Consider the following 25,479-nt stretch of genomic DNA (forward strand, 5'->3'; position numbering starts at 1 on the left):
CCAGGACGAATCAACTAGGGTTTTGGCTTACGCAAGAACATAAGCGACCACAAACTTTGGGTTAGCGACTTACCTCAGCTTCTGTTGCTTCCAAGGTTGTTTTAATAAAATGTCCACGGAGAAACCCAAAAGGGAGACTCCAATTAGCAACCCAATAATAATATTAATAGTAGAGACATCACAACTGTAATTTTGAATTGGATGTTGCATACATGTATATATATATGGTCGACTATTTTACATATATCTCCTACCAAGGGTATGAGGACTTTTCACCCCTCAACTCACACCACCATCGACTATGTTGATACATTTCGCCATCTGGTCCATCGAACAATATCCACCACTTTTTCAGAAACCATGATTTTACCTCCCAGCTCCGGATGTCCCAAGGGGCTCCGGAGCTCATTGATCACTTTTGTCCCTCCTAGTTGAACCCCAACAAATGATTCCATCATTTCTCAAATCTCGACAAAGCTCGTCAGGGTCGAAGGCCGGGGGTTGAATCTGAATGAGCTGAATGATACGATTTCGGAAAGCAGGAAATGGGAGAATGTCGAGGTAAGGATGATGAGGGTGGGTCAGTTGCGTGGGAGAAGGTCGAAGCAGGGGGCTTGACATGGGCGAACTGCTCTGCGTTCGCTGTTCCGGGTGGCTCGTTGGCCATCCACGCCTGGTAAAAAGGGGACTGCGTTGTTGTGTCCCACAAAACTTCTGGTGACAGCCCGAGCATTGCCGCATTAGCAATGCATGCTGTGACAAATGATATTGTGGTGAGTTGAATTGTGTTCAGATGTATATCCGGGACCTTGCAGGGCTCTGGATGAGTCGTTAGGGGTAGGATTCTTCGAGTGTCATTTTCCGTGTCTGTCGTTGGTGTGATATTTGCTGATAAGTCATTCTTTGGTCGATTTTCTCCTTTCGAAAGGGTGCATATTCCCGCGACCAGAATGTCTTCAAGGGAGTACTTTTCGCTCACACCATTCTCAGATCCTAGCACATTGCTCAATCTGCTGGAGCTTGATGTAGCTTGGTCGACAATTTGTGCCCGCGCCTGCTGATTCTCCTCATGACTGGTTAGAAAATCGGCCTCCACCATCCCGCTGAAATGTTGGCCTGTGTTACTCAAGCGTTGTGGGAAAATGTTGTCCGAGGACAGTGCAAGAGTGGGATCGACTAGGGGCGGAATTGTCGAAATTTGATCCAAGAAGTTCAGATCACTTTGAAGTTCATCAATTGATTCACCTGGTATTGAATCAAATCTGGGAACGCCTGGTATGCTGCCAGGTAGGTCCAGCTCGTTTGCAGCTCCAGGGTTGATAAGGTGATGGGAGTGAGAAGGCAGTTCGAGAGGACTACGTTGTGCGCTCATATCATTATTAGATGTCGGTTCCTCATTGACCCTCTGATAATTTCCTTGACATTGATGCCGTGGAAAGTCGTCATTATGCTGAGACGGCGGTGTGGCAGCGTTTTTCTGTCCCTTAGCGATAGTTTCAAGCTGCTTAAGGTAACTCTTTTTCTTGTCCCCTGATGATTAATCAGTCAGACAAGTCACTAGAAAATAAATCATAGACAAGAATTGGCCGGATTTTGTATTCAAGGAGAACTAACGGTAGGTCTTCTGCGCTATTCTGTTTTGCTCGCGCCTGCGTTCAGACATTGGGCAGTGGCGATGTGAGCCTGTGGTCTTCGGAATGGGTATCGGTCGGTATTATTGTGGTTCCGCCTTTCAACCGGTGGCGCGGGTCTCTTTTGCCAAGTTTTTCTGTCCCGAAGACAAGTTTGACCATATGAAGGAGGAGGAAGAGTTCCGAAGCGTTGCGGGGAAGTTCGGTCGAATTTGTTCCGTTGCATTGAGGCGAGTTTTATGCTTATTACTCATCTATACTAACTTTACTCGCCTATGTGGCTAACTGGTTAATTAAATATGTAGATAGTTATACTAAACTTAAATTTTATAGCATGCATATTCAAATAATCTGGTTGTTAATTATGAAAGACATTTACGACGCTCCAGGCCTCGTTCGTTCGGTAAGTAAGCGGGGACGAGCTTCGATTAAGGCGCTCGGTATATATGTTACCGACATGCTAGTGAGTGTTTTGTACGCAGGGGTATAACGCCCAGGGTTAAATGCCTAAATTTGGTTTGGCACAAAAATAAAAATACCTGAATTATTATTACAGAGCCCTTAACTAATAACTAACGTCATTTTACGCACTGCCAACTGGTCACAGTTAGATTAGAGGTAGGTTATACTTGCCTTAAGCTTCTCAATTCTCCAACGTCAACGATCTGTTCTCTCAACTGTACTGTTGCCTAACAGGCCTTACTGCAGAATGGATCCTTTCGAGGTATCGAGGAACGGTGCCAGGTAGAGCGCCGACTTAGGTCTATACCGGAGTATGGGCCCTGCTCGTAGGCGTTATCAAGTTATAATCAAGTAAGAAGTCACTGAAGTTCCAAAGGTATACACAAGTAACAATGTATGGATTGAGGACGAAGAGCTAAACTAAGTATATAAGGGAGCGTCCTTATATATTCTTCGTACGTGTCGACCTCCCTTCGACTCCTAGAGTCGATCTTAAGCCGACAGTCCCGTCGACCCCCAGTCGACCCCTAGGGTCGACTAAGAGTCTCTATGGTCATGTATCTTTATAGTTCCCGAAAGGGAACTTATCAGTGTAGATATTATCCCGTACCGATAACACATGAGGTGCTAGGACACGTAACTCGCATACTCCGTACGGGAATAATGTTCACTTTTACTCAACTGATATTGGCTGGATGACAATGGACATGGCCTTTTTCATGGACACTCATTTCTACGCAGGAATGAGCGGATCGGTAGAGGAGATGTGGAGTTTCTTTTACGAGCCCCCTCCTACCATTGTACCAAACAGCACTTATTCTTCTGGTGCAATTTCAAAATACGGCTCGCAGGACGTGAGTCCTGCTCTGCAAGGCGGTGATTGAGTGGAAACATATGAGAGAATCGCAACCCAGAAATTCCACCCATTGTACCTACGTCTACATTTAGAAGGGTCGGGCCCCAGATCACCTATACAATGCAGATTTCGCGCCCATCGATCGCAATTCCTTATGAATTTGGACTAGGGAATTTATGCAAGGGGAGTGAGATACAGAGAATTATCTGATTCCATAGAGTTGCCTATAGAAATGATGATTCTGTCGGTAGATTCAAGATCAAAACGAAAAGATCAGAATACAGCATCAAAGCAAGATCATAGGGAAGGCTAAGCCTTCCACATTGACGCCCAATTGGCATCCTGGAAAGGCCACCCACCAAGCCCCATACTAAGCTGATTGCTCTCTTCAATCTCCCTGGCCTTAGCCTTGAGCTCATCAACATCCCAGTTTGCCCACAAAAACTTGCCCTTCAAGAAACGAGCTTCGGGACTCGCAAGCCAAACACAAAAGCTCGCTGGCAGAGAAACTAGACCAAATTCAGCTTCGCATCACCCTAATCAAAAATCCAACATTCACTCACCATGATCCTCAATACCTGTGGCTTCAACACCTCCAGCCTCTCTGTTCATCGCGGTATCCACGATACCAGGCTGGATATGGAACACCCTTAAATTCGGGTTTGCAAAGGCCAGGGAATCCCAAAGTCGGAATACCGCCAACTTGGCGACGCTGTAAGCAGCGAACCCAGGGGCGAAATTCACATGTGCAACAGACGAATTGATGTCAATAGCAACAGCATCTGGTGATGCATGGCGAAGAAAAGCCTGAGAAACTACCAGTGAACCTTTCAGGTTTGTCTGAATAGCTTGAAGGAACTTGTCACCGTCAACATTTGCGACAGCATCCTGCGGTCCAATAACAGCTGCACCGCTGACCAAGATGTCGATTAATCCGTTACCAGCAAATTTGGCAAAAGCAGCGTCCACTTTGTCTTTATCTGTAACATCTGTAGGGGCCACAAATACATCGACGTCAGGAAAGATGCTTTCAATCGAGGCCTTTGTGTCGAGAAGGGGTTGCTCTCTGCGACCAAGGAGGGCGATCCGGGAAATGCCTGCTTCAGCAAAGTGGCGAGCAGTCTCTGAACCGATGCCCGTACCCCCTCCGGTCACTACCAAGGTCTTACCCTTGGCGGAAACCGCCGGCCGGTTGGGGGATATGGACTGGTAGGCTTTCGTGTGCCATTTTGTGGTTGGAGATGGGAACGGTGCTGCCATAGCTCTGCAATTTATTTAGGGATGGAAATGTTGGTTTCGCTTGTTGATGGAGAGCATATTTTGCGAATAACCGCGTCCATTCTTATATGTTTTGAGTATGTTGGTTCATTTCGGCCACGGACTCGTGCAATTTGCCATTGTCGGTGTAATCGGGATTACAAAATTTACTTAAATTTCGAATAGATAGAATGGCCATTGTTAACTATTATGCTCAGAGATAGGTTCGGGCTCTCTCGACATCTCGGCATTTACACTTTGTATCCCTCCGAGCTGACAAATACCCATCAATCGCCTCCCCAGACAGCCCCAATGAACCATCTCTCATACAAGAATTCATCCATGATTTTCAAGATATACACGCGACAGTCAAAATTGAAATGCCCGAACATTCCCAACCCGTTTTTCGGTGTACCGAGTGTAACAAACCGTTTGATAAGGGCAAGTTTCACTTTGACTAGGTTCTAGTGTACAGCTTACTAAATTAAGTGCATTCTAGAGTCTACACTGAAGAGACATGGGTACTATTGTCGGTCTCGAGGAGTGGGTCATACTATTCGACCTAGATCCTGTGATTTCTGCTCAAGAACGAAAACACGCTGTGATAAGAAGAGGCCCAAGTGCTCCAGGTGCATAGCGAAGGGCATTGAATGCCAGTATACCTCAAAGTCACCCAAATCTCAAAGACGCGGTGTGCAAAATGGCAATTCTTTGAGTGTTCCGAATAACCAAGAAACACATCTCAATAGAGATACAATACACCATACTGAGCTTGTTGTTGTAGACCATGAGGTCGCAGATCTTGAAGGCGAATATTTGAACTGGAATGCACCTGAAATTGAGCTACCAGACAACGAGTTCATTGAGTTTTTGGATCTTCAGACAAACGATACCAACCCATATTTCTCAACAGGGGGTTCTCTGGTCTCTCGACACTCACCTCTGATTGACCAAGAATTTCAAATCAATTGGTCAATACCAGCATTGCCGACGCCTAACCCTCACTCACTTACTAAAAGATCAACAGCAAATGTTGGTATGGAGCGAACTGCCACGCTCGTACTACATACACTAAAATCCTATGTCCTGAGTATGCTGCGCCACAAGTCTCTTCCACCATTTATCCATCCGTCTTTGGTATCCGCCGAATTTCTCATGGAGCCACTGATGAACTGCACCAATTTGGTGCATATGATAGGTGGCGAAATGAAAGGAAGTCGAAAGCTGTTCTGGAGAAATGTACGCATGGAGTGTGAGCGAATGTGCGATGAGGTGCGAGGTGTTGTGGATTATGAGGAAAGGTACTGGTAAAGCTGACAAACCTTTTTAGAGTCTGACATTGTCAAAATGGGAGCTGCTTGCTGCTATGCAAGCCCTAGCTATTTACATTATTATCCGGCTCGACGAAGGAGAAACAGAGTACAATGGGTTTGATCCACTTTTAATCGCGACCGTGACAGTGAGTATAGACACAATGTGACACTTTATTGACTTGGTTTTAATACTAGAGTATAGGCAATGGCTCAAAAGCTATCCGAAAGTCACATTGCGGGAAAGTATAGTCTCGACGGAACTTGGAAAGATTGGCTTTTTGAGGAATCAGGACGAAGGTTTGTCTACACCTACTATTTTGCTCTACTATTTTGCACTAAATTGACCGCAAAGTCGCTAATGAATATTTAGATTATCGGTTATTTACAAAGTTTTCAACATGTTGTTTTACTTTGATCCGGCAGTAATGTGCAGTTTACCAACGGATCTAGTTCTCGCACCCCTACCGGCGAGGAAACCGCTTTGGGAAGCAGGTAATGAGGCTGTGTGGAAATCAGAAAGACAAAGGGAAGGCGGAGTTCAGATCGAATTTGGATTGGCTAGCAGCGGGGAGATAGTCAAACTTGGTGAGCATTACAGTGGAGCTGTGATGGTTCATACATCTATTACCGCGAAGAGCCCAGCGAGGACTAGCGCAAGATGGGAGGAGTGGTGCGAGGGAATGGACGGGCTTGGTGGGCTTGTTATGCTTGCTGCTTCTATGGTAGTATAGTTAGTGACATTGAGTCTGATGAATGGGAGGTATGTATCTTGGGTATGGGCTTGGGAGATCAGTGAGGCTCGACATGTGAAAAAAAAATAAAAAATGAGCGACGGCCCTTTTTACTTGTCTGTAATTTCTTTTTCATTCCTGGGATTGGCTCCATCAGAAAAGTTGAATTAGGATAGTTCCGCACAATATCTGGCCGTAGAGTCAATTCAGGATAGAACAGGGACAATGCGAGAAACCCAGTGGTGGCAAGATACGGCGGCGCCCTGTCAATTTTCCTCGTGGAAAACAAGCCTTCAGATCTGCATGAAGACCTTTTCGAGCGACAGAAATGCGGGGAAAGGTCAAACTTCGGACACCCCAAGCCAAAGATAGACATGCCGACCGGGTAGAGTACAAATTCGACTGCGTGAAGCATGTCCGACTGGCTCAGTTCCCCGAGGCTCTCGGCGCACTGCCTTTTCCTCAGGAGCTGAGAGGGTTGGTCTTGAGAGAATGAGGTACGAAATTGTGGGAATAATTTTGTATTGATATCTGCGGATGGGGAGAGAAGGAAGAAGGAGAGAGGAGAGAAGAGAGAAAAACGAACTATCTAACTTATCTCTCTATCACATGCCGATCCCATCGTCCTGATCTTCCAGATCCCCAACAGTTGGTGTTGGTCGCCTGGACCGACGTTGTCGAGCGACTCGGTTGGGCCGCCTTGCAGGCCTAACAGGTTAGAGCCGTCTGAGCATCTAGCGTCGGATTATCCAAGCTAATGTTGGCATGTCATAGAAAACTGCTAGTAAAGAGATCTCCCTTGGCCGTTCCAACCAAGAGATTGAGAGGCTCAATCTCCGTATCCAGGAACAAAGCTGCACAAACTACGTGGGCGACAAGCACAAATTGAAAGGCGAGGTTTCTCATCTTACTGGCCACAACAGGTCTCTCAAGGAGCAAGAAAAATGGGACAGTGAGCAGATGGAAGCTTTCAATAGACTATCGCAGAGAAGCAGACCACAATCTGGGGTCTGACCAAGGAGAATGAGAAGCAGAGAGCTAGTGTGAACCGTCTCGTGGAGCGAGTAAAGAAGATTATTTCTCAGCAAAAGGGAGCCAAACACTTAATTGACGCCCTTAAGGACTGGAAGGCGGCTGACAAAATTCACGACGAGGAGGTTGACAAGCTTGTTGATGCCTTGAAGGAGGTTGAAAGCCAGACTGCCGCGACCAAATAGGCCAAGAAAAAGGCAAAAATCGCAGCCGCAGGAGTCATCACAAATCGACAATGCCCAAAGGGAATCACCGAGCTTGTATCAGGCCAGAGTTCTCCTACGAGCACATCATCCAGGAGTATGGGTCTGTCCTAGATACCCAGTTCGAGTATAAGGAGGATCCCATCGGCTTCGAAACACCAAGATGGGTTTCAAATAAAGCCACTCTTGAATTCAACATGATTACTCTTCTCGAGTGGTATCTCCGATATGCCTTCAGAGCAACTTTCAAGCATCTCGCCCCAGAGCTTTCCGAAAGAGGCCTTCTTCCTATCTCCTTTGGAATGGGATACCACGCAGATCCAATCAAGACATACAGCGCAGACATCGCCTTTACGGCCATCCCTGTGCATGCAGATATTATAGGACACGGGAAGGGTCTCAACAGATTACTAGGTGGCCTCAAATGCTCATGGAAGTGGAAGTCAGCATAGGGAAATCCATCGGCGGATGAGATGCAGAAACGGTTTTACCTTCTTGAGTTATCATAGATTCAGCTATACATGGACAAATATGGAACACGTTATGGCTGTCTCCTTACCGATGAGGAGTTCATTACTATCAAGCGAGATGATACCAGTGGCCGACTTGCATTATCCGAGCCTATTCCGTGGATGAGTGGTGGTACTGGGAATATGTCTGCTGCACTGGCTGTGTGGTATCTGGGTATGCTTGCAGCCAAGTTTGACTGGAAACTAGAGGCATAAAATGCAGGGAAGTAGTGGGCTGGGTCGTGCTTTTTGTGGCAGTGATTTCTTTGCTATTCAGTCTGGAGGTATGAACTGCCGGGGGATATTGAAATGACTCCTTCCTTTCTACTATATTAGAAATTGATAAACCTTGAACGTTCTCGTACCTGGTCGCACACAATGCCACAACAGGTCGTATCGCCTATTTAATAAAGGCCTTCTGCTACTATTCAGTATTCTATTTCAATTACTTACCACTATTACTTATTATTAGAGACTATAAGAGTAAAATTTTGGCAATTCTGAATCACAGAGGCTTTCCTCGTACTCATTTTCCTTTTTGCAGGCCCTCATTATTATTGCAGAGTTCGCTTTCAATACTCAGCGTCAAAACACCCTGTTCTTAAAGAACAGAAGACCACTAAGCGGTCTTATGGCAGGTCTCGGAGCTTCTTCTCTTTCATTGAATTTACAAGAAGTCTCACAACATTCACCGGCTGCCGAGCGATACGGAAGCAAACAGCTGATGAATACTGTTGAAACATTTTAGTCTCAATTGAGCTGTTGACACCTTTCACAGTTCAAATTTTCTTTCTGATAATTGATCCTGGAGCAAAGGGGCTATAAACATATCCGGTATAGGCTGCTCAGTCTGTTACAAGCACATATCGCCTTCCATGTCTTGAGAATCCACCTTTGTAACATCAACCTTCAACAATGATCAATGTAACATTGACAGGCCTCTTATAGAGTAGTCTTTTGCTCCGAGGCCTTTTTAGTCCCAAGCACCGGATCCAGAAGCGGCGTATTGTTTCTCCTTTGGCTTATAGAGGCGACCTCTAAGCTTTGAGTTACCGCCAATCGTAAGCGACAGGTCGCCAGGCCCAACAGTGCCATTAAAGGGTTGATCTCCACTCAGGTCATCTGCATCAGGGTATTCAAGCGTGGTGATAGCAAAGAAGTCTGGCACAGGTCTAATAAAGTGGCCGGTGTAAGCGTATTCCAAACCGTTCAGCTTGTAAGTGGCGATAAATTTGCCATCACCAGATGAGAACATAGTGCCATCGGTAGTGTGCATCTGTTCCGATAGTTAGTCAGTCAAGGCTATGATTCGTTACTCTTTCTAGCACGATCACCTACCTTGATGGTTTCAAACTGAGTATACTTCTGGGAAGGTTGATTTTGAGGCAACTCTTGATCCGGAAATGATAGAGATAGTTTAGGACGATGAATGAAGGCTCTTGCTCCAAGTATAAATACCCGAAGCTCGTAAGACCGGTATGAATTTCACATAGTAATGATATCATCTATGACATCCGCTATATAGGTATATCCGCGGTTCCATGTAACAGTGGACGCACTACAGTTTTCTATCACATTTTTCATCGTATCATACATTTGTGGCGGTTTTCTCCTTATGCTCGTGCCGTCCTTTCACTGTGTGGCTGGCTGAAATATCTGCACATATGAGTTTAGGGAGACCACAATCTTCGAACCTAGACTTGTCTGTAGATCAAGAGCCCTGCATTTTACCAACCGAGCCATATTAACCAAACGTTATCCTCAATATTATAGTCAGGTGTCATTTCACTCAGCCATATTATAAAGCTTATACAAGGACTGAAAAAAATCCAATACGATACACCTTTTCCCCCCTAAAGGATATTCTCTAAGCCTCGATTTGGAAAGATTTGCCTTACAACGTCTGTGACTAGTCTTGTTGCGTGATTTAAGTTCTCGGATTCCAAATCTGGGCCAATTTGGGGTGTTCACTATCGTATGTGGGGATTGATCATGGACCAAGCGGGATCAACCTAAGTTTGCAGACGCCACGGCACGGGCCTAATGAGTGGGGCCGTTTCTCCCCGTCTTCCAAGGTTACAAACAGCATATACTGACGGGTGTATGTAACTGTGCATAATGGCACCCTATCACAACAATAGTCCTTTTATGCGAAAATAGGTCTCTATTTCCACGGAACATTATTGGCTTCGATATCATCACAATTACGTCAAAACTCGAACAATTCATCATCAATGCTTATTTCTTGTGCAACAAACCTCAGATTCGAGGAGCCTAGACTGCAACAGAATGAAGCGCTAAGCCTAAGTAGGAACACTAAACCGCATTGGGTAATTCGCCGTCACCAGAGAGTACGGAGTACACACAGCGAAGTGGACTAAGAAGCCCCGATAAATCGAGGTGAGCAATGGGAGCAAGGCTAGGCTTCATCTCAACAGCAAAGTGCCAGGAGCACAGTAGTCTGAAGCAATGGGTAAAGCCAATTATAGCAGGCATGATAGCGAATAGAGGCGGGCAGGCGAGAGACAGACTAAACAAATTGCTGATCCTTCGTCGTTGGAACTATATCTCTGACACTTTCTCCGTTATTTGCATTGCCATAGTAAAGAGCTTTTCGGAAAGTTAGATAGAGATATGCCATTAGAATTACTAGATCGATGCACTGCTTATAAGCCGACCGTTATAGTGCCAACGCTCTGACAAATGTTTGAGTGAATTGGCCTTGTATCAAAATATGCACGCGGAATTAACAAAATAACTTGCAAATCTTAAAACAGACAAATTGTATCGACTTCTGCAAAATGACAGCCATCTGGTACCCAATTTCTACGTTCAGTATTCTTCTTCGATCTCCATTGAGGTCGGCTGCATTTGCAAGAGTTGCTGCTGCACCTCAGGTTGGCTCTGTTGCTGCCGCTGGGAATGAGACTGTTGTTGCATCTGCTGTTGAAGCTGTTATTGTATTCCAGTATCCCGTAAGAGCGAATCGACTTGAGACTGACTTTGAGGCTGCTGTTAAAGCTGCTGATGTAGTCCGGACTGTTGCGGTTGGGCGTGTTGCTGAATTTGGTACTGAGGCTGTTGTTGCATCTGCTGTTGAGGCTGTTGAAGCTGTTGTCGTAGTCCAGGGCCCAATAAGAGCGACTCGGTTTGATGTTGAGTTTGATGTTGGGGTTGTTGTTGAAGCTGTTGTTGAAACTGCTGTTGTACCCCCTGCTGTTCTACTCCCAGCTGTTGCGGCAGAATCTAAGGTTGCTGTAATTTGAGTTGCTGCATGGCATTTTGCAGCTGCTCAATCTGTTGTGGTTGTGTGAAATGTGATGGGGCTGGTAGCAATTGTTGAGGTTGACTCGAAGCTAGAGCCAATTGCTTCACGCCTGGGTGGATAATGTCTAAAGCCTCCCCCAATGACCTCGCGTCAGGATAATTAGATACGTATTCGGCAATGAGCCTTTCCCCTTCAGACCCAAGTATTGTTTTTAGCGCCGATCGCGAAATATACCATCATTCCAAGTCACTTTCGCTTTTCGCATACCAAAAGCCAACTACAGCAAAAGGAAGTCGCGACTTTGACGGGTTCCACTCGTCTAGTGCCACAAACTCGATCCCATAAATACCGCTTTGACTAACCCTGTCCTTAATATCCAAAATATGTCTCTGGTCTTGAGTGCATATAGGAACACCGGTATTGATCGCTCCTCGTAATGCTTATTGACCACCCGCGGCTGCACATGACACTAACCGTCTGTTTTGCTGATCATCTTCTACCACAAAATGAGCCCCCATTATGCCGAGTTTCTGTATAGCCAGTATTGTTTCCCTTTTTAAGGTGAAGCCAGGTTGAACGAAGCGGCACATCACCTTTGGTTGAAGGCGGATTATTGTTGACAGAGAATCTAGAGTGCTACTACGAAGTAATAGGGTGCTCTAGAAAAACTAAAGTTGCGTAGAGAAAGGAAGAAACTATCTATAGAGTAAAGAGCTAAGTGCTATGCCGTCCCGAAGGGTTTATAGGGTTTGTATTACTTGGTGGCCTTAGGCTGCTCCTAGGGAGTGGCCGGGGTCCCTAGGAAGAAAGAGTTTCTATTATACCTATTACAGCTAATCTGCCCCTCTAAGTCTATTCCTAATATAGTACTGGAAAAATGCGCGGCGCGCGCACGCATCAGCCCTGAAACGATAAGTAGAGAAGGTAGGAAGGTCAGTGCAAGTAAAGAGTTAATTTGGCAAATGTAAACCTGTTCTAAAAACGAGCTACAGAGAGTCGTGTGTGAGATTTGGAAATTTGGGCGGGAACATTTGCGAAGCATGTACATGAGATTCATGTTCTTGACGCAAGGAGCCCAACTCAGATGGTGTAGGCTGTCTAAGCGGACGCGACAAAGACAGGCTTCGTATAAGACGCTGATCCTTGCTTATGGTATCACCCAATCTGCTGATCTCTAAAACTAGTGGCATGCTAGCTGCAGAATTCCGAAACCTTGGATTAAGAGCGTTTGTAAGCAGCTTCGTTGTTCTCCTTATATTCGTCACTGCGTCACACTGCTTGACTAGTGCAATTGCATCAAACGGCTTCCTTTGTATCGGAAAGGAACTTAACATTATACGATTTCTACCTAGCAACCTACATCCCGAACTCTTCCGGAAAGGTCCCGTAAACTATCAATCTCACTAGACCCCTCGCGTCGTACAACACTACAGTAGATCATCTACTAGAAGTTTGAAAAGTATGTTCTTGTCGATCATTCTCCTGTTTTCAAGCGTTATTCTGTAAGTGGAAAACATGGAGAGAAGGAAGATAAAGTACGGAGTATAAAACCTACATTCCCATTTTCTTTTTTCAAGACTGTTGCCTCTACTGCTTTTAAATTGGTCATTCTGTTATTACACCACCGATCAATACTATCACTTTCGTGACTGTTAAGATGCAGCTCTTCCCATTTATCCTTACTTCCATACTTGCTGCCACTGGTACTAGAGCTCTCCCAAACCATGATACCTTACCGAATGGGATAATTGTGCGACAAGAAATGAATTGTACTACATATAATGCTGAGATGAGCCGGCTTCAAAACAAAAGGAACGAAGATCGAGCCGCAATACAAAAGTCTGGGAACTTGAAGGATCCGTCTATTCAAAACGACAATGTGGCAATCGCGGCTCTCACGGAACAAAAGGTGAGTGTGGTCCGTACTAAATAAGTTACAGGCTACATACAGTACTAATATGAAATGGGGTGAATAGCCGCCTGGCTGTTAGCCATACTATCCTATAGAGTTCGGAGATCGTGGGGTAGGATGGAATAAGGTGTAAACGATGACTTGTCCTTGATGGACTCAGTGCCTGACTGTCTGATGAACTGGATCTTGTTATAGGATCGGTAAACTCCCTTAGGGAGTAAGCGATGTGGGCCTTGAGGTGTCGAATACTCATTGTACTTATATTTCAATATCACCCTTCGAGGCTTCTCGGCGCCGCTGGAATAGGAGCAGAAGTGGTTTCAAGTATCCCAAACCTCTATTTTCAAGTCTACGTGTCGAAAATGGCCTCTCGTACTCTTTTCTTTTGAACCGACCACAGTGATACACCATTCAAGGAAGACATTGAATCCCTAATCAGGATCTTTTTCGTAATAACTCAAATTACGTTTGATGAAGCTTTTGAGCTTAGCAAAAATCTCTTTAATCGGATTGAAGTCCAGCGAGTAGGGCAGCAGATAAACTAAAATCACCCCTACGTCCGCACACACCTACGCAATCCGCTCCCAATGATAAAACGACGCATTGTCCATAACCACAACTGATCTAGGTTCGGGCCACTTTCCGCAGTGATGAAGAAGCTGCGCTATGAAGTCCTCGAATACAGTAGCAACCGTTGAACCGCGAAAGACACGCGAGAGAACGATCCTATCTTGGGCATACGCGGGCAGTATCTGATATGGCTGGTCGTGATGGAACTGTGATACTTGCATGGGGGCTACGCGAAGTGGTGACCAGCCTGTCCGCCTGAACCCAACCCATTTACAGTAGAATTCGAAAACAGTTTATTCTTTAAGCACACACACTTTGTTTGTCGGCCCGTACCCGAAACAAGCAGATTCTATATTAGGATAAGCAGGAACTTATTGGCCACTCATAAACAGACACTATTTACGATCTAACCGAATTAGGCTTCAACCCGTTTGGATTACGGGCCGGTAAGCAAAGGGTGTGTGCTTAAGGGGTAAACTGATTTCGAATTCTACTGTATCACATCCAGACTCATCAACGTATATTAGGTGATACGACTGAAAGTCCGATAAATTGTGCAAATAACATGCTCGCAGGTCGGCATTTCGCTCCATATTTCTTACACTGCGATCCCAATATAATGTTTTTCCAGGACCATGGATCGCATTAGAAGTTCCGTGGTAGCCAAAACAAGGAAGCCACGTGATATGACGTCGACGTTGCTTTTTATTTCTCCTCGGCAGTGCACACCAATCATAACCTATTACTAGACTTCCAAGGTTGTTACAATATACAAGCTTTACTTGGCTTTGAATGCGCCACTGAAATCAATTCAGCATATGATGACCCCACTGCCTCTGCCCCTTTCTAGAATTCTAGTAGATAATGTGGGCTTCACATCCATCCTCCATATTCCAGCTAGGTCGTGATCAAACGACAGAGTATACGAGATTCCCTTGTATCAAACACGCATCAAATGAACGATCCTGGTCTCGATGACGCCGTTGCTGACGAGGCAGTGGCTCTCGATTGCACCTCCAGCTCTCCAAATCAGAAGATAGACGAAAACGATAACTCCTTGCAAAACGATGCCCAGTACCAGCAAGCTGCGCGTTGGTGGCTTGCAAGTACGGCATACCCTCTGGTAGCTGTATGCGGAACCCTACTGGATCACTTTTGACGTCCGCATTCTTATTTTCTTTTTCAGGGCACTTTCGGGCCGATGGCTAGCGCTTTCAATATCTGTTCTTTGTCACAACCATGGCGAATGGACCTCACCAGCAGCGGTGGGACAGATGTCCCGGATCCGAAATGGTACTTAATCTGATCAAACATACCTTAAATGATTCTCTGAGTAACAGAAGATGCGTTGCAGGGTCACCGCTATCAACGCAATATCACTTGTCTTTGCACTTATCGCCAACCTAGCCCTCTCGCTCAACATGGCCCGACGCATCCGCTTCGAAACTGCCCAGCCAATCATCATCGTAGGCTGGTACATCTCATCGGCGTTCTTGATCGCAATCTTGATTCCCTTCGGCGTGGACATGTACAAGCCCGAGAACAACGGCCGGATCTACTCGCAGAGTTACTACTACGGCGCATTCGCAGCAGGGATATATTCCATCATCGCATCTTTGATGGTAGTGACTGGATATGGCGCCTACCGTGGCTGCTACAGCCGAAAATACAACCTGACTACCAGTCAACGCACACTTATGCTGCAAACCATCATTTTCTGTTTCTACCTTCTCGGCGGTGCAGCCGTTTATTCCAAGGTCGAGGGGTGGCGCTTCCTGGATGCAGTCTATTTCGCAGACTACACATTACTCACCATCGGCGTGGGTAATTTCTCGCCGAGTACGCACCTCGGCCGAGGTTTGCTTTTCCCATATGCCATCGGAGGCATTATTATCCTAGGTCTTATTATCTCCTCCATACGCACGCTTATGTTGGAAAATGGCAAGCAAAAGATTGGCAATATCTTGACAGCACGCACGCGCAAATACCTTCTCAAAGAAGCCTTCTCGGACCGTTCTCGTGTTAAAGGTATTATTCCCTCGCTCGGGGAGAGGGACGCCAAAGCGGAGGGCCGCAGTGAGCGGGAACAGCGCAAACAAGAGTTTATCGCCATGCGCCAGGTGCGTGAGCTGGCAAACGTCCAACACAAATGGCTCTCGCTCTTGATTTCCTTTTTGCTTTGGATGGCGGTATGGCTGATCGGAGGTGTGGTTTTCTGGCGCTCGGAGTCGAACGCAAAGTGGTCGTACTTTGAGGCTCTGTACTTTGCCTATACAAGTCTCCTGACAATTGGGTATGGAGATTTGTATCCGATTAGTAGCTTGGGTAAATCCTTCTTCGTTTTTTGGTCCCTGCTTGCCGTTCCTACGATTACCATTCTCATCTCCAACCTTGGCGATACTGCCATTCGATTTATCCGTGACATTACGCTATTCATTGGCGAGCTCACTATTCTGCCCGGTGACCAACCCTTCATGGATCGACTTAAGGCACTAACTCACATCTCCTGGATCGGGTGGTGGATCGAAGAAACGACGGGCGAAAAGGAAGGTGCAGGACAGCCCGCAAACAAAACCAACGATCCCGATAAAGAACCAAACGACAATCCTCTCGACGTAAAGGAACGCAAGAAAGATTACCCACCGGGGCAGCGCGGCGACACCGCCGCTGAAAACATCCACCAATACCTCTACCTGCTCTTCCAAGAGCTGCGCAAAATGACTGAATACGCCTGCAATACTCCATCCCGGAAGTTCGACTATCTAGAATGGGAGTATTATATCGGCCTGATTGCAGGAGATAACAAGCCCGATATCCTTAGGGATGAAGCCGATGATAAACAGGCGCAAGCAGCACGAGAGTGGAGTTGGACTGATAAGAAAAATCCTTTGCTTGGCGAAAAGAGTGAGGTTCAGTGGTTGCTTAGGGAGTTGACTGAGGTACTTGGTCGGGAATTAAGTAGGGCGAGTCGGGGTCATGATGTCCCCGCGAGAGCAAAGAGGGAAGAAGAAGATGATCAGATCAGTAGTAGAGAAGAATGATATTTTTCACCCTTGTCACCGATATCTAAAGCAATCTGACAATATCATATTCTCCAGTGGTAAATTAATTACATACGACCATAGGGTGTGGAAAACAGGGCTTCCCGTCCGCTCAGCCGTACTTAAGCCACATATAGTACACGGCCAATTCTCAAGACGCCTTGAAAATTAAAATGGCGAAAAATTTTGTCTTAGGGTGAGTGTGGGTGATATGGGTGAGAATTCTGGAGACCGAGGTGACCGAGGTGAGAACGGGGTGAGAACGGGATGGAGAGCCATCCAACCAGAAAATATACTTCAAAGTCGATAAAAACGGTATATTTAAATCATCCCATTCTTATACCCTTGTATGCAAGTCATTAATCATACAAACTAATAGTTGCACTTTTACATCCTTCTAAGGCTTCCATTCGGTGTAAGGCCGGTCAATTATCATCTCCTTGACCGTCGGCAACTGGGCTTGACCCTTTCCGAATTCCACTGCCATTGCCATAACTTCTCTCCAACGCAATCCCGGAGCAATCTTACCCGAGATGGTATTCGGAGTCAGCGTGTCACTGTTAATAGGAACAAGAGCAGCACGGCCGAGGATAGCCTCGAGAGCCTGCTGAGCGAACGAAACTGCCTCCTTGGCATCGGAAGGAATACCCGTCTCATCAAGACTGAGAATCTTCGAATTTGGCAGCTGCGCCTTGAGGTACTTGATGATGTTGGGGTTGTGGGCACCACCACCGCACATATAGACACCGGCGATCTTGTCAATATCAATGTTGAACCGGGGGAAAAAGGTGCGGTACTGCTTGACAATGTTCTGGGCGGTGGTGCGGGTGATAGTGGCGATGATGTCGTACTTGCTCATGCCCAGAGCCAAGCACTCGTCGATGATCTCCTGGGCCCCGTTGTCACCGAAGGTCTCACGACCCGTCGTCTTAGGGGGCAGATGGTTGCAGTACTTGTTGTTGTCGAGGAACTTGTCGACTACTGCCTGGTTGATGGTACCCTGAGCACCCCACTCGCCGTCGCGGTCATACTCCATCTCGCCGTTGGTGAAGTAGCGCATTGCGGCATCGATGAACATGTTACCCGGGCCACAGTCCCAGTCGACCATGGCATCGACGCCGCCCTCGCTGTCCGGTGGAATAACGCAGAGGTTAGCGATACCACCGATATTCTGGCAGATGCGCCATTCAGTGGGGTGATGAAGGAGGAGGCCGTCGATCAAAGCGACGAGAGGAGCACCCTGGCGGCCGACCGCCTGTTCAGCCATGCGGAAGTCGGTAACTGTAGTGATGTGGGTCAAGCCACTCATGATAGTTCCCTCGCCGAGGCAGAAGGCGGACCGGGTCTCACTAATCTCGGGCATGGAGAGAAGCCAAATGGTCTGGCCGTGCGAGCCGATGAGGTCGATGCTATCGATGGGTACGTTGTGCTTCTCACAGAAGAGCTTGACTGTCTCGCCGAACATGTTGCCGAGCTGGACATTCAGCTGGGACATGAGGGAGGGAGTAGTTTTTGTTTCGCGAAGCATGGTGAGGACGGGCTTCTTGATATCCAGCGGAACAGGGAACTCGTCGTACTGTTTTAGGGTGATTTGTCAGTTCCGCTAGAGTTGATTGGAGAAAAAGTCTTTCAGAGGACCGTCGTACCTTAAGGATCTCCATGTGCAAAGGAGCTTCAGGTGAAGCCTGGCGATAACGAACCAGGGCGCAGTCAATGCCATCCATGGCCGTACCGCTGTTCATTCCCATAACTGTGATGTCGAGGGTGCCATCGGCAACACAACGGCGAGTGCCGTTGACGTGAGCAGAGCCATTGGGCTCGGGAAATCCAACTGAAGTGACCATTTCGTAATGCAATTCGATGACTTTGATTCCAACTGTAATCCAGAGGAGCGAAGAACCACTTCATATACCTTTGAAAACCCGACCCCAATTCGTGCTGGGCAAACAACATACCCCCATCATTCCTGATTGCCGAAGTCATGCGCAAGACAGAATGCCGAGAAGGGCAGATTCGGGGATGGGCTTCGCGAGATCCATGACCGAGCCCGAGGAAGCAAGCCAGAATTGCCTAATTGGGTATCTTCGAGACGAGGTGCACGGACCGGCACATCCCCGGAGTTGCGAAAAAGTGGAGAACCGTTTAAGCCGTCAGTCGCAGGCCGTTTATGCGACCATTTCCGGTCCCTGCATCCCATGTCATTGGTCGAGAAGATCGTATATGCGTGGATGGGTTTCATGGATGGGATGGGGATGGCGAGTGAATCAATCCCGAGCGCTGGTCAGGGCATCCCTCTCTTTTCCATTGACCAGGTGAGGATGATCCGTGCTATTTTCAACTAACTAAAAATACTTAAAGAGTCTCAGGAATCTGCGGTTCCGGCTTCCCTGACCTTGCCCAGTCGAATCTATTACAATCACATTATCATGCCTTCCGCCACCATGAAAGCTATTCGCTCGGTTTGGACCTCGGATGAGGGGTCAATGGCTAAACAGACGGCTGAGACCCGATGGGCCAAAATCATTCAGGGCACCGTGGACGATATGGGCGAGACAGCCGCCATGGAGGATATTGACGACCAGAAAAGAGTGGAGAGCATCGCCATTCAGATTGCCCTCAAGGACATCAAGAACGAAATTATAAAGAACTATGCCCTTACGTACGTACGTCTTCTCCAAGCGCTGAAATGCAGAAACTCACGACCCGTCAGACTATTGCAAGATGACGGCAAGCCCGATGTTCAAGAGTGGAACAATCAGTTGGCTTCAATTGGCGAGTGCAGTTGGATCAACTGCCCTTGGCTCTTTGGAGAGTGCTACATGTATAGGTACGACTGTTGCTGTTGCAAAAAACTGATCCAAGAATTGCGCTGAAAATTCCACCAGACGTATCCAAGGCATCTTCAACTCCTCAAAATACTGGCAGGACTATGATGTTTTCAGGCGCCAAAAAGACTCTACCTTTGTCAAGTCAAGAGCTGCCGTGGAGGAGCTCGCCAGCCGTTACATGCAGACCATTGCCGAAAGTGGACTTGTCCAAGATGAGAGCAAAGAAGAGGCTAAGAAGTTGCGTTTTATCGAGATGACGGAGGTCACCTTGTGGGGAAACGCCACAGACTTGTCACTCCTCGCTAATCTGACTCTGGAGGACTTACAAAAATTGCAAGGCCGAGATGCCATCCAGAAGAGCCAGCGCAACATCGTCGACAATGACACGGACGACGTATGGGCGTATCTTCGACGCACTGCCGGTCAGTCTAGTCGCCAGATTGACATTGTCCTCGACAATGCTGGCTTCGAGCTCTTTACCGATGTGCTCTATGCCGCTTACCTGCTCGATGCCGGCATTGCTACCTCTGTCAGACTGCATACCAAAGAATCCCCGTGGTTCGTCAGCGATGTCATTCCCTCAGATATCGAGTCACTATTCAAGCATCTTGATTCGTCCGATTGCTTCCCAAGTCGCGAGTTTCTCGACCGACTCACCCCGAGACTGCTCAAGTTCTTCCAGTCGGGCGCGATCACGACCACGAGCGACCCTTTCTGGACGACATCGTTCTCGTTCCACGAGATGCCGTCCAAGGCACCCGCTCTCCTCAAGGAGCTCCAGAACAGCTATCTGGTCATCTTCAAGGGCGACCTCAACTACCGCAAACTGACGAGGGATGGATTGTGGCCTCATACCACGACGTACGAGGAGGCCCTGGGTCCCCTTGGAAAGCAGAGCGGCATCAAGATTTTGGCCCTTCGCACGAACAAGTCTGACGTTTGTGTTGGCGTCCCGACCCAGAGGGAGGTTGATGCGTTGAATGAGGAGGCGCCCAATGGTGCCTGGATCCAAAACGGAAAGTATGCCGTGATATCGTTTAATGAAGGCCAATGAGTTTCCTTTGTCGCATAGATCAATTCCCTTTTATTATTACCTGATGTACCTAGGTAGGCAGTGTGGACGAGTTTACGTTATCGACCATTCTTCTTTTAGAGAATTCACTATCCAACTCGTCGGCCACGCATGCTTCGTTTCCATATCTCGCAGCAATCTCATTAGTTCCTCCCTTTCTGCTGAATCTGTCATCAAGGGACCCCCTGTCAAATGTCAGTAACTGGATCCCACATGAAGAAGGCGGGAAAGGTCTCACAAATAAAGGTGGAATGACATAGCGTGATCAACGATGGCACCGTCGAAGGGGAACTGTTGCATGCACCACAGATGGCGCGAGCGTGCTTCATGACCCGGATGTGATGGTGTCAAAGAGGACTCATTCATACAGCAAAAATCAGAGCTTACATCAGACTCACGAGCTGTGCCATGGACCCCTCTGACTGCAAATTTCGGCGATGGCTTGTAAATGATCAAGAGCATACAGGCAAGATGATAGTATCCGAATGCCATAACTGCAAAGTACATTAGACAGCGCAAAGTATAAGACTTCTGGAACACATACTATGCCAGTCTGCCGTAAACCATATCTCTGGGAAAGGGTTTCCACTGCCCGGAACGGCTTCGCTATACCAGATTGGATCAAAGGTACTCGGTCGGGTGCTCATCCAGCTATCGACGGCCTCGGATAGCTCTTGCCATCGCAACATTCTGGTAGAAGGTTCAGGATAACTTGGCCCAAAGCAGAAGTGTACCACAGTGGCACAGATCCAAGTCATAGTGTTGGCCCATGCTGTTTCCGAATTCAGATTGCTCAGAGAGTCACCTTCGCTCGGAGGGGGGATGAGAACCAAGTCCAAATCCACATTTGGAGACTGCTGATGAACACAAGCATTGTACAGGCACTGACGCAGATACACCCAGAAAGCCGCGTGCCGCAACCTCGGGGCCGAGGGGTCCACCTCTCGTCCTTGCGATGCCCGGAGCAGAGCCGAGCAGCCGGCTAAATGACGCTCCTGATCGCTACCAGTTACCATGACTGTTTCAGCCCCCGAAGAGATTAGCCTGGGCTTCTCCTGATGACTCGTAACTCTCTCAGACTCACCATTCAACTGTTCAAAAACCCGCAGGATGACAATGGTACACAGCAAGATGTCATCGTCGGCAACCGTTTCCGAGCTCAGAAAGAGGATCAGTAGTTCTACGCACCGCTCATATGCCTGCTCGGCCATTTCGGCATCGCCGACGTGCCGGGACGCGTAAGAAAGCACAGCATACAGCAAGATCGGTGATTGCTTGACCAGGATGGGGATTTTCCGAGTGAACTGACGGGATGCATCGGTGCAGTCAAGCCATTGCCCGAGGTGCGTGGCAAAGTGGTGTACAAGGTAAGCTTCTCTGTAAGTCAGTGGAGACCCTGCATGTATCGCACCTGCGTGCGAACCCGGAGACCATGGACTTAACGAGTCCGGTTGGAGCAGCTGGGAGATCTGGATTCCAGCCACGTTGAAGTAAGAAGATGTGGTAGTATCGTTGACTGAGGATGCCACCAAAGGCGTGGAAACAGAGCCACTGGTGTGTTCTCGCAGGATAGTAGATCCTTGAGAGTTGTATGGTGATGTCACTGAGGTAATTTCGTGTTGGTGGTTATGAAATTCGGCATAACTTGGATTGGTGGTGCGTTCAGGGCTGGTTGCATTAGCAACCACTCCGTCTGCAATTCCGTGTTCCGGAAGGTGTGGCATTTCATCATGATCATGGCTAGGAGCATCCTTGGGGTCTTTCCTAGCCTTTCTTGGTTGATACGGCCTGATTCTGAAGCGATTGGGTGGGTCTTCTCGTAGACATTGCCGGTTCTTTTTTTGGCATTGCCCACAGATCGGCTGGACTTGGTCGCCTGTTCTCAGGTAAGTATTGGATTTAGCCTACATCGAAATTTTCAATGGCTTACATTTGACATGTCTCTTCCGGCAAGTTAGGCTGTGATGAACTTAGCAATGAATAGCGATGAATGATGGAGCTTGGACACTTTGTCGGCAACAGTCACGCAGTCCATAGTTCTGCCTGGCAAACTTTCCGAGAAAACTCCGAAGGCAAGTAATGTAGATCTGAACTAGCCACAGTTCCACTCAATCCTCGATAGGCGAGGTGTATAGCTTGTGTAGTGTAAGGAAAGTTTGCGGGGGAAGACTAACCATCCATTTTTGGAGCGAAGCTTTCCCATGTTGAGACCTTTGGGGTCTACCGGAGTCCAAATTAGTATAGGATTATTGCAAGATTGAGTGAAGTCCGTCTGAAAGAAGAAATCTCGAGACGAGATCAGAGAGTAAACAGGATCAAGTGGAGAAAAGGGTTGATTATAACTTGTGGGGAAGATGGAGAACTCGGGATTTGGGGTTGCGGAGGTGGAGGCGAATCTGAAAGTGGCAAACTCGCCCCGAGGCTTTTGGATTTAGAGTTAATTCTATCTCTACCCATGGAGAAATAAGAAACCATGAGAGTTTGCTGGTGTTAATCCTATCTCTATCATCATTCATTCTACGGGAGGGAACCACTCATGGTCTATAAACATCCCCCATGTCCCTGATACAAAAATGATCCCTTCTCTATCAATAGGGTTGAGTCTCTCTTGGTTTCTATACATTTTCTATCCATTCCAAGTTGCCTTTGCTCATTGTTTCCTCCCTTAATTCACTGCTATCCAACATGACCCTGAAAGGATTCTGGCGGACGGTCCCTGGACCTCGGCTGCTCAAGTTGATTACTGCAGTCTCTGCCATTGCCATTTCATATGAGGGCATGAGCCAGGGTGTAATGGGCGCTGTCAATGTTGCCCCAGAATATGGAGTATGTACTGCAGTCCTCTGAACCATGATCTGACTAGAAACGGAAGAGTGAACTAATCGAATATCACAACTGCAGTATCGTATGGGCTTCGCCGATGAGCATGGTAAAGTCATCAAGCCCTCTCTGCAGGGTGGCATCGCTGCCATGTACTATTTCGGCGCTCTCCTCGGGGCCTTCTGGGCCGGCAGTTTCTCCGATGCCTACGGACGTATCAAAGGGATCTGGATGGCCTGTCTCTGGTGTCTTGTCGGGGTTATTCTTCAGGCAAGTGCCATGAATCTCACGCACATGCTCTGCGCCCGGGTCGTTGCAGGTGTTGGTGTCTCTTTCATTATCGTTATTGCTCCCTCGTGGACCGCAGAGCTGGCTCCAGCGAGTCATCGCGGTCAAATGATCGCTTTGACTTTCCTCGCTAACTTCGGAGGCATTTCCTTGTCTTCCTGGATTGGCTTTGCTACCTCTTTCACCGACTACGCCGGCGGCACATTTCGATGGCGCTTCTGCTTTGCATGCCAAGTGATCCCAGTTTGCTTCCTCGTCCTTGGAACCATGCTCATTCCTGAATCGCCTCGATGGCTCATCAAGGAGGGACGGAACGAAGAGGCATTCGAGATCATCACCAAGCTTCGTGGAGATGGTGACCGCGACCACCCGGATGTGCAGAAAGAAATTCGCGAAATTGTCGCTGTCGTGCAGATAGAACATGAGACGCAAAGCTCCAGCTATTTCAAAATGTTCTTGGGCATTGGTTCGGGGGATATTCACATTTGCCGTCGTATCCAGTTGGCCTTTTGGCTCCAGGTTATGATGCAGTATGGCACGGGTATCGCGGCGGTCGTCATCTACTCGGGCAATATCTATCGCACTGCTGGCTTTGATGATTTTAAATCAAACTGGTTGTCTGCCCTGTGTATGACCTGCGGTATCCTGGGAACTGGTGTCGCTGCCTTGGTGTTAGACCGAGTGGGTCGTCGCAGGACCCTCTACTGGGGAGCGGTCGCTCTAGGTATAATTCTTTTTACTCTGTGAGTACCAATACATTTCGCCCTTGGCGTTGCTCTTACTGACTTTCCTCCAGTGGCGGTCTGAACCGTGGAGCCGTCAATAACCCAGATAAGGCTGAACAGTACGGAACCGGAGCCGCTGCCATGGTTTTCCTCTACGTGGCTGTCTTCAGCTCTTCCTGGTTGATGATTCCTTTCATTTATCCGACCGAGATTTTCCCGACATGGCTGCGCGCTAAGGGTAACGCTTTTGGTGTTGCGGGTTGGGCAGTCGGCTACGGCGCTGGATCGCTGCTGGTCCCCGTTATGTTCGCCGGAATCCAAGAAAAAGTTAGTTCTTTCCTCCCTTTCCCATATTTTAATTTCTGACTTCTTTCTTCTCAGACATTTTACGTCTTCGGTGCCGCCATGTTCTTGTACATCCCTCTCATTTATTGTTTCTTCCCCGAGACTGCTGGCCGCACACTTGAGCAGATCGACTTCCTGTTCGCCAGCAAGAGCGTTTTCGTGTGGGATGAGGAGAAGGAGTTTGCCAAGCGAATGACTCATTTCAATGCTGAAATCCAAAAGATGGAGCTTGAGAATGGTGAATATGCGGGCGACGAGAAGAGATGCGAGGAATTTATAGAGAAGGTCTAATCAGGGAGATTACCAGTTACAAACCAAACCGTCCGTGATTGTATTACTATTTAACACCGCTGTTCTATAACTTACCAATCGCTCAAATCTTACCCCTAATCTAACATAAGCCAGACCCGCTCAGAAATCATCAATATGTGCACTCGATTTGTCTATACCACTAAATTTGTTAATTGCACTGCACTGCCTAAATACGTCCTCACAAAATATGATCCTCAGCCGCTATGCGGTAAGAAAAATTGCGGTGGATATAAGGACCAGCATATGGGCCAGTCTAACAAAAAGGGAGGCATATTTCCTAGGTGTTGAGGCTTAGAGACAGCGA

General features: G+C 47.5%; 13 protein-coding genes across 13 annotated transcripts; 8 read left to right on the forward strand and 5 right to left on the reverse strand.

Annotated features, from left to right (window-relative positions):
- Positions 1-481: 481 nt before the first annotated feature.
- N7471_011592 (bZIP transcription factor) lies at positions 482-1,790 on the reverse strand (the record flags this gene model as incomplete). Its single annotated transcript, XM_057284311.1, has 2 exons — positions 1,615-1,790; positions 482-1,530 (listed from the first exon to the last, which is right to left on the reverse strand). The coding sequence occupies exons 1-2, from the start codon at positions 1,661-1,663 to the stop codon at positions 482-484; spliced, it is 1,098 nt and encodes a 365-aa protein (XP_057130577.1). The 5' UTR covers positions 1,664-1,790.
- A 1,468-nt stretch (positions 1,791-3,258) lies between these two features.
- N7471_011593 (SDR family NAD(P)-dependent oxidoreductase) lies at positions 3,259-4,209 on the reverse strand (the record flags this gene model as incomplete). Its single annotated transcript, XM_057284312.1, has 2 exons — positions 3,259-3,458; positions 3,513-4,209. 2 exons carry the CDS (start codon positions 4,207-4,209, stop codon positions 3,259-3,261), a joined length of 897 nt encoding a protein of 298 aa, XP_057130578.1.
- Positions 4,210-5,027: 818 nt separating this feature from the next.
- Positions 5,028-6,250, forward strand: N7471_011594 (uncharacterized protein; the record flags this gene model as incomplete). Its single annotated transcript, XM_057284313.1, has 4 exons — positions 5,028-5,478; positions 5,537-5,665; positions 5,722-5,816; positions 5,890-6,250. Exons 1-4 carry the CDS (start codon positions 5,245-5,247, stop codon positions 6,248-6,250), a joined length of 819 nt encoding a protein of 272 aa, XP_057130579.1. The 5' UTR covers positions 5,028-5,244.
- Positions 6,251-6,578: 328 nt separating this feature from the next.
- N7471_011595 (uncharacterized protein) lies at positions 6,579-7,467 on the forward strand (the record flags this gene model as incomplete). Its single annotated transcript, XM_057284314.1, has 3 exons — positions 6,579-6,727; positions 7,036-7,202; positions 7,238-7,467. The coding sequence occupies 3 exons, from the start codon at positions 6,579-6,581 to the stop codon at positions 7,465-7,467; spliced, it is 546 nt and encodes a 181-aa protein (XP_057130580.1).
- Positions 7,468-7,517: 50 nt separating this feature from the next.
- N7471_011596 (uncharacterized protein) lies at positions 7,518-7,937 on the forward strand (the record flags this gene model as incomplete). Its single annotated transcript, XM_057284315.1, has 1 exon — positions 7,518-7,937. One exon carries the CDS (start codon positions 7,518-7,520, stop codon positions 7,935-7,937), a length of 420 nt encoding a protein of 139 aa, XP_057130581.1.
- Positions 7,938-8,006: 69 nt separating this feature from the next.
- On the forward strand, positions 8,007-8,210 carry N7471_011597 (uncharacterized protein; the record flags this gene model as incomplete). The annotated part of the gene is made up of 1 exon (XM_057284316.1): positions 8,007-8,210. One exon carries the CDS (start codon positions 8,007-8,009, stop codon positions 8,208-8,210), a length of 204 nt encoding a protein of 67 aa, XP_057130582.1.
- A 757-nt stretch (positions 8,211-8,967) lies between these two features.
- N7471_011598 (uncharacterized protein) lies at positions 8,968-9,249 on the reverse strand (the record flags this gene model as incomplete). Its single annotated transcript, XM_057284317.1, has 1 exon — positions 8,968-9,249. The coding sequence occupies one exon, from the start codon at positions 9,247-9,249 to the stop codon at positions 8,968-8,970; it is 282 nt and encodes a 93-aa protein (XP_057130583.1).
- A 1,546-nt stretch (positions 9,250-10,795) lies between these two features.
- On the forward strand, positions 10,796-11,260 carry N7471_011599 (uncharacterized protein; the record flags this gene model as incomplete). Its single annotated transcript, XM_057284318.1, has 1 exon — positions 10,796-11,260. The coding sequence occupies one exon, from the start codon at positions 10,796-10,798 to the stop codon at positions 11,258-11,260; it is 465 nt and encodes a 154-aa protein (XP_057130584.1).
- Positions 11,261-14,699: 3,439 nt separating this feature from the next.
- On the forward strand, positions 14,700-16,785 carry N7471_011600 (potassium channel family protein; the record flags this gene model as incomplete). Its single annotated transcript, XM_057284319.1, has 3 exons — positions 14,700-14,873; positions 14,931-15,037; positions 15,099-16,785. The coding sequence occupies 3 exons, from the start codon at positions 14,700-14,702 to the stop codon at positions 16,783-16,785; spliced, it is 1,968 nt and encodes a 655-aa protein (XP_057130585.1).
- Positions 16,786-17,182: 397 nt separating this feature from the next.
- N7471_011601 (UPF0075 family protein) lies at positions 17,183-18,629 on the reverse strand (the record flags this gene model as incomplete). Its single annotated transcript, XM_057284320.1, has 2 exons — positions 17,183-18,361; positions 18,432-18,629. The coding sequence occupies 2 exons, from the start codon at positions 18,627-18,629 to the stop codon at positions 17,183-17,185; spliced, it is 1,377 nt and encodes a 458-aa protein (XP_057130586.1).
- Positions 18,630-19,211: 582 nt separating this feature from the next.
- On the forward strand, positions 19,212-20,667 carry N7471_011602 (damage-control phosphatase ARMT1 family protein; the record flags this gene model as incomplete). The annotated part of the gene is made up of 2 exons (XM_057284321.1): positions 19,212-19,612; positions 19,671-20,667. The coding sequence occupies 2 exons, from the start codon at positions 19,212-19,214 to the stop codon at positions 20,665-20,667; spliced, it is 1,398 nt and encodes a 465-aa protein (XP_057130587.1).
- Positions 20,668-20,716: 49 nt separating this feature from the next.
- Positions 20,717-22,888, reverse strand: N7471_011603 (Zn(II)2Cys6 transcription factor domain-containing protein; the record flags this gene model as incomplete). The annotated part of the gene is made up of 5 exons (XM_057284322.1): positions 20,717-20,870; positions 20,924-21,179; positions 21,230-22,561; positions 22,616-22,644; positions 22,860-22,888. The coding sequence occupies 5 exons, from the start codon at positions 22,886-22,888 to the stop codon at positions 20,717-20,719; spliced, it is 1,800 nt and encodes a 599-aa protein (XP_057130588.1).
- A 482-nt stretch (positions 22,889-23,370) lies between these two features.
- Positions 23,371-25,154, forward strand: N7471_011604 (putative MFS monosaccharide transporter; the record flags this gene model as incomplete). The annotated part of the gene is made up of 4 exons (XM_057284323.1): positions 23,371-23,511; positions 23,587-24,536; positions 24,590-24,845; positions 24,900-25,154. 4 exons carry the CDS (start codon positions 23,371-23,373, stop codon positions 25,152-25,154), a joined length of 1,602 nt encoding a protein of 533 aa, XP_057130589.1.
- Between the last annotated feature and the right edge of the window lie 325 nt (positions 25,155-25,479).

This window comes from Penicillium samsonianum (genome assembly GCF_028829775.1).
Source record: "Penicillium samsonianum strain IBT 33392 chromosome Unknown utg000007l_segment0_segment0, whole genome shotgun sequence".
NCBI lineage: Eukaryota > Fungi > Ascomycota > Eurotiomycetes > Eurotiales > Aspergillaceae > Penicillium > Penicillium samsonianum.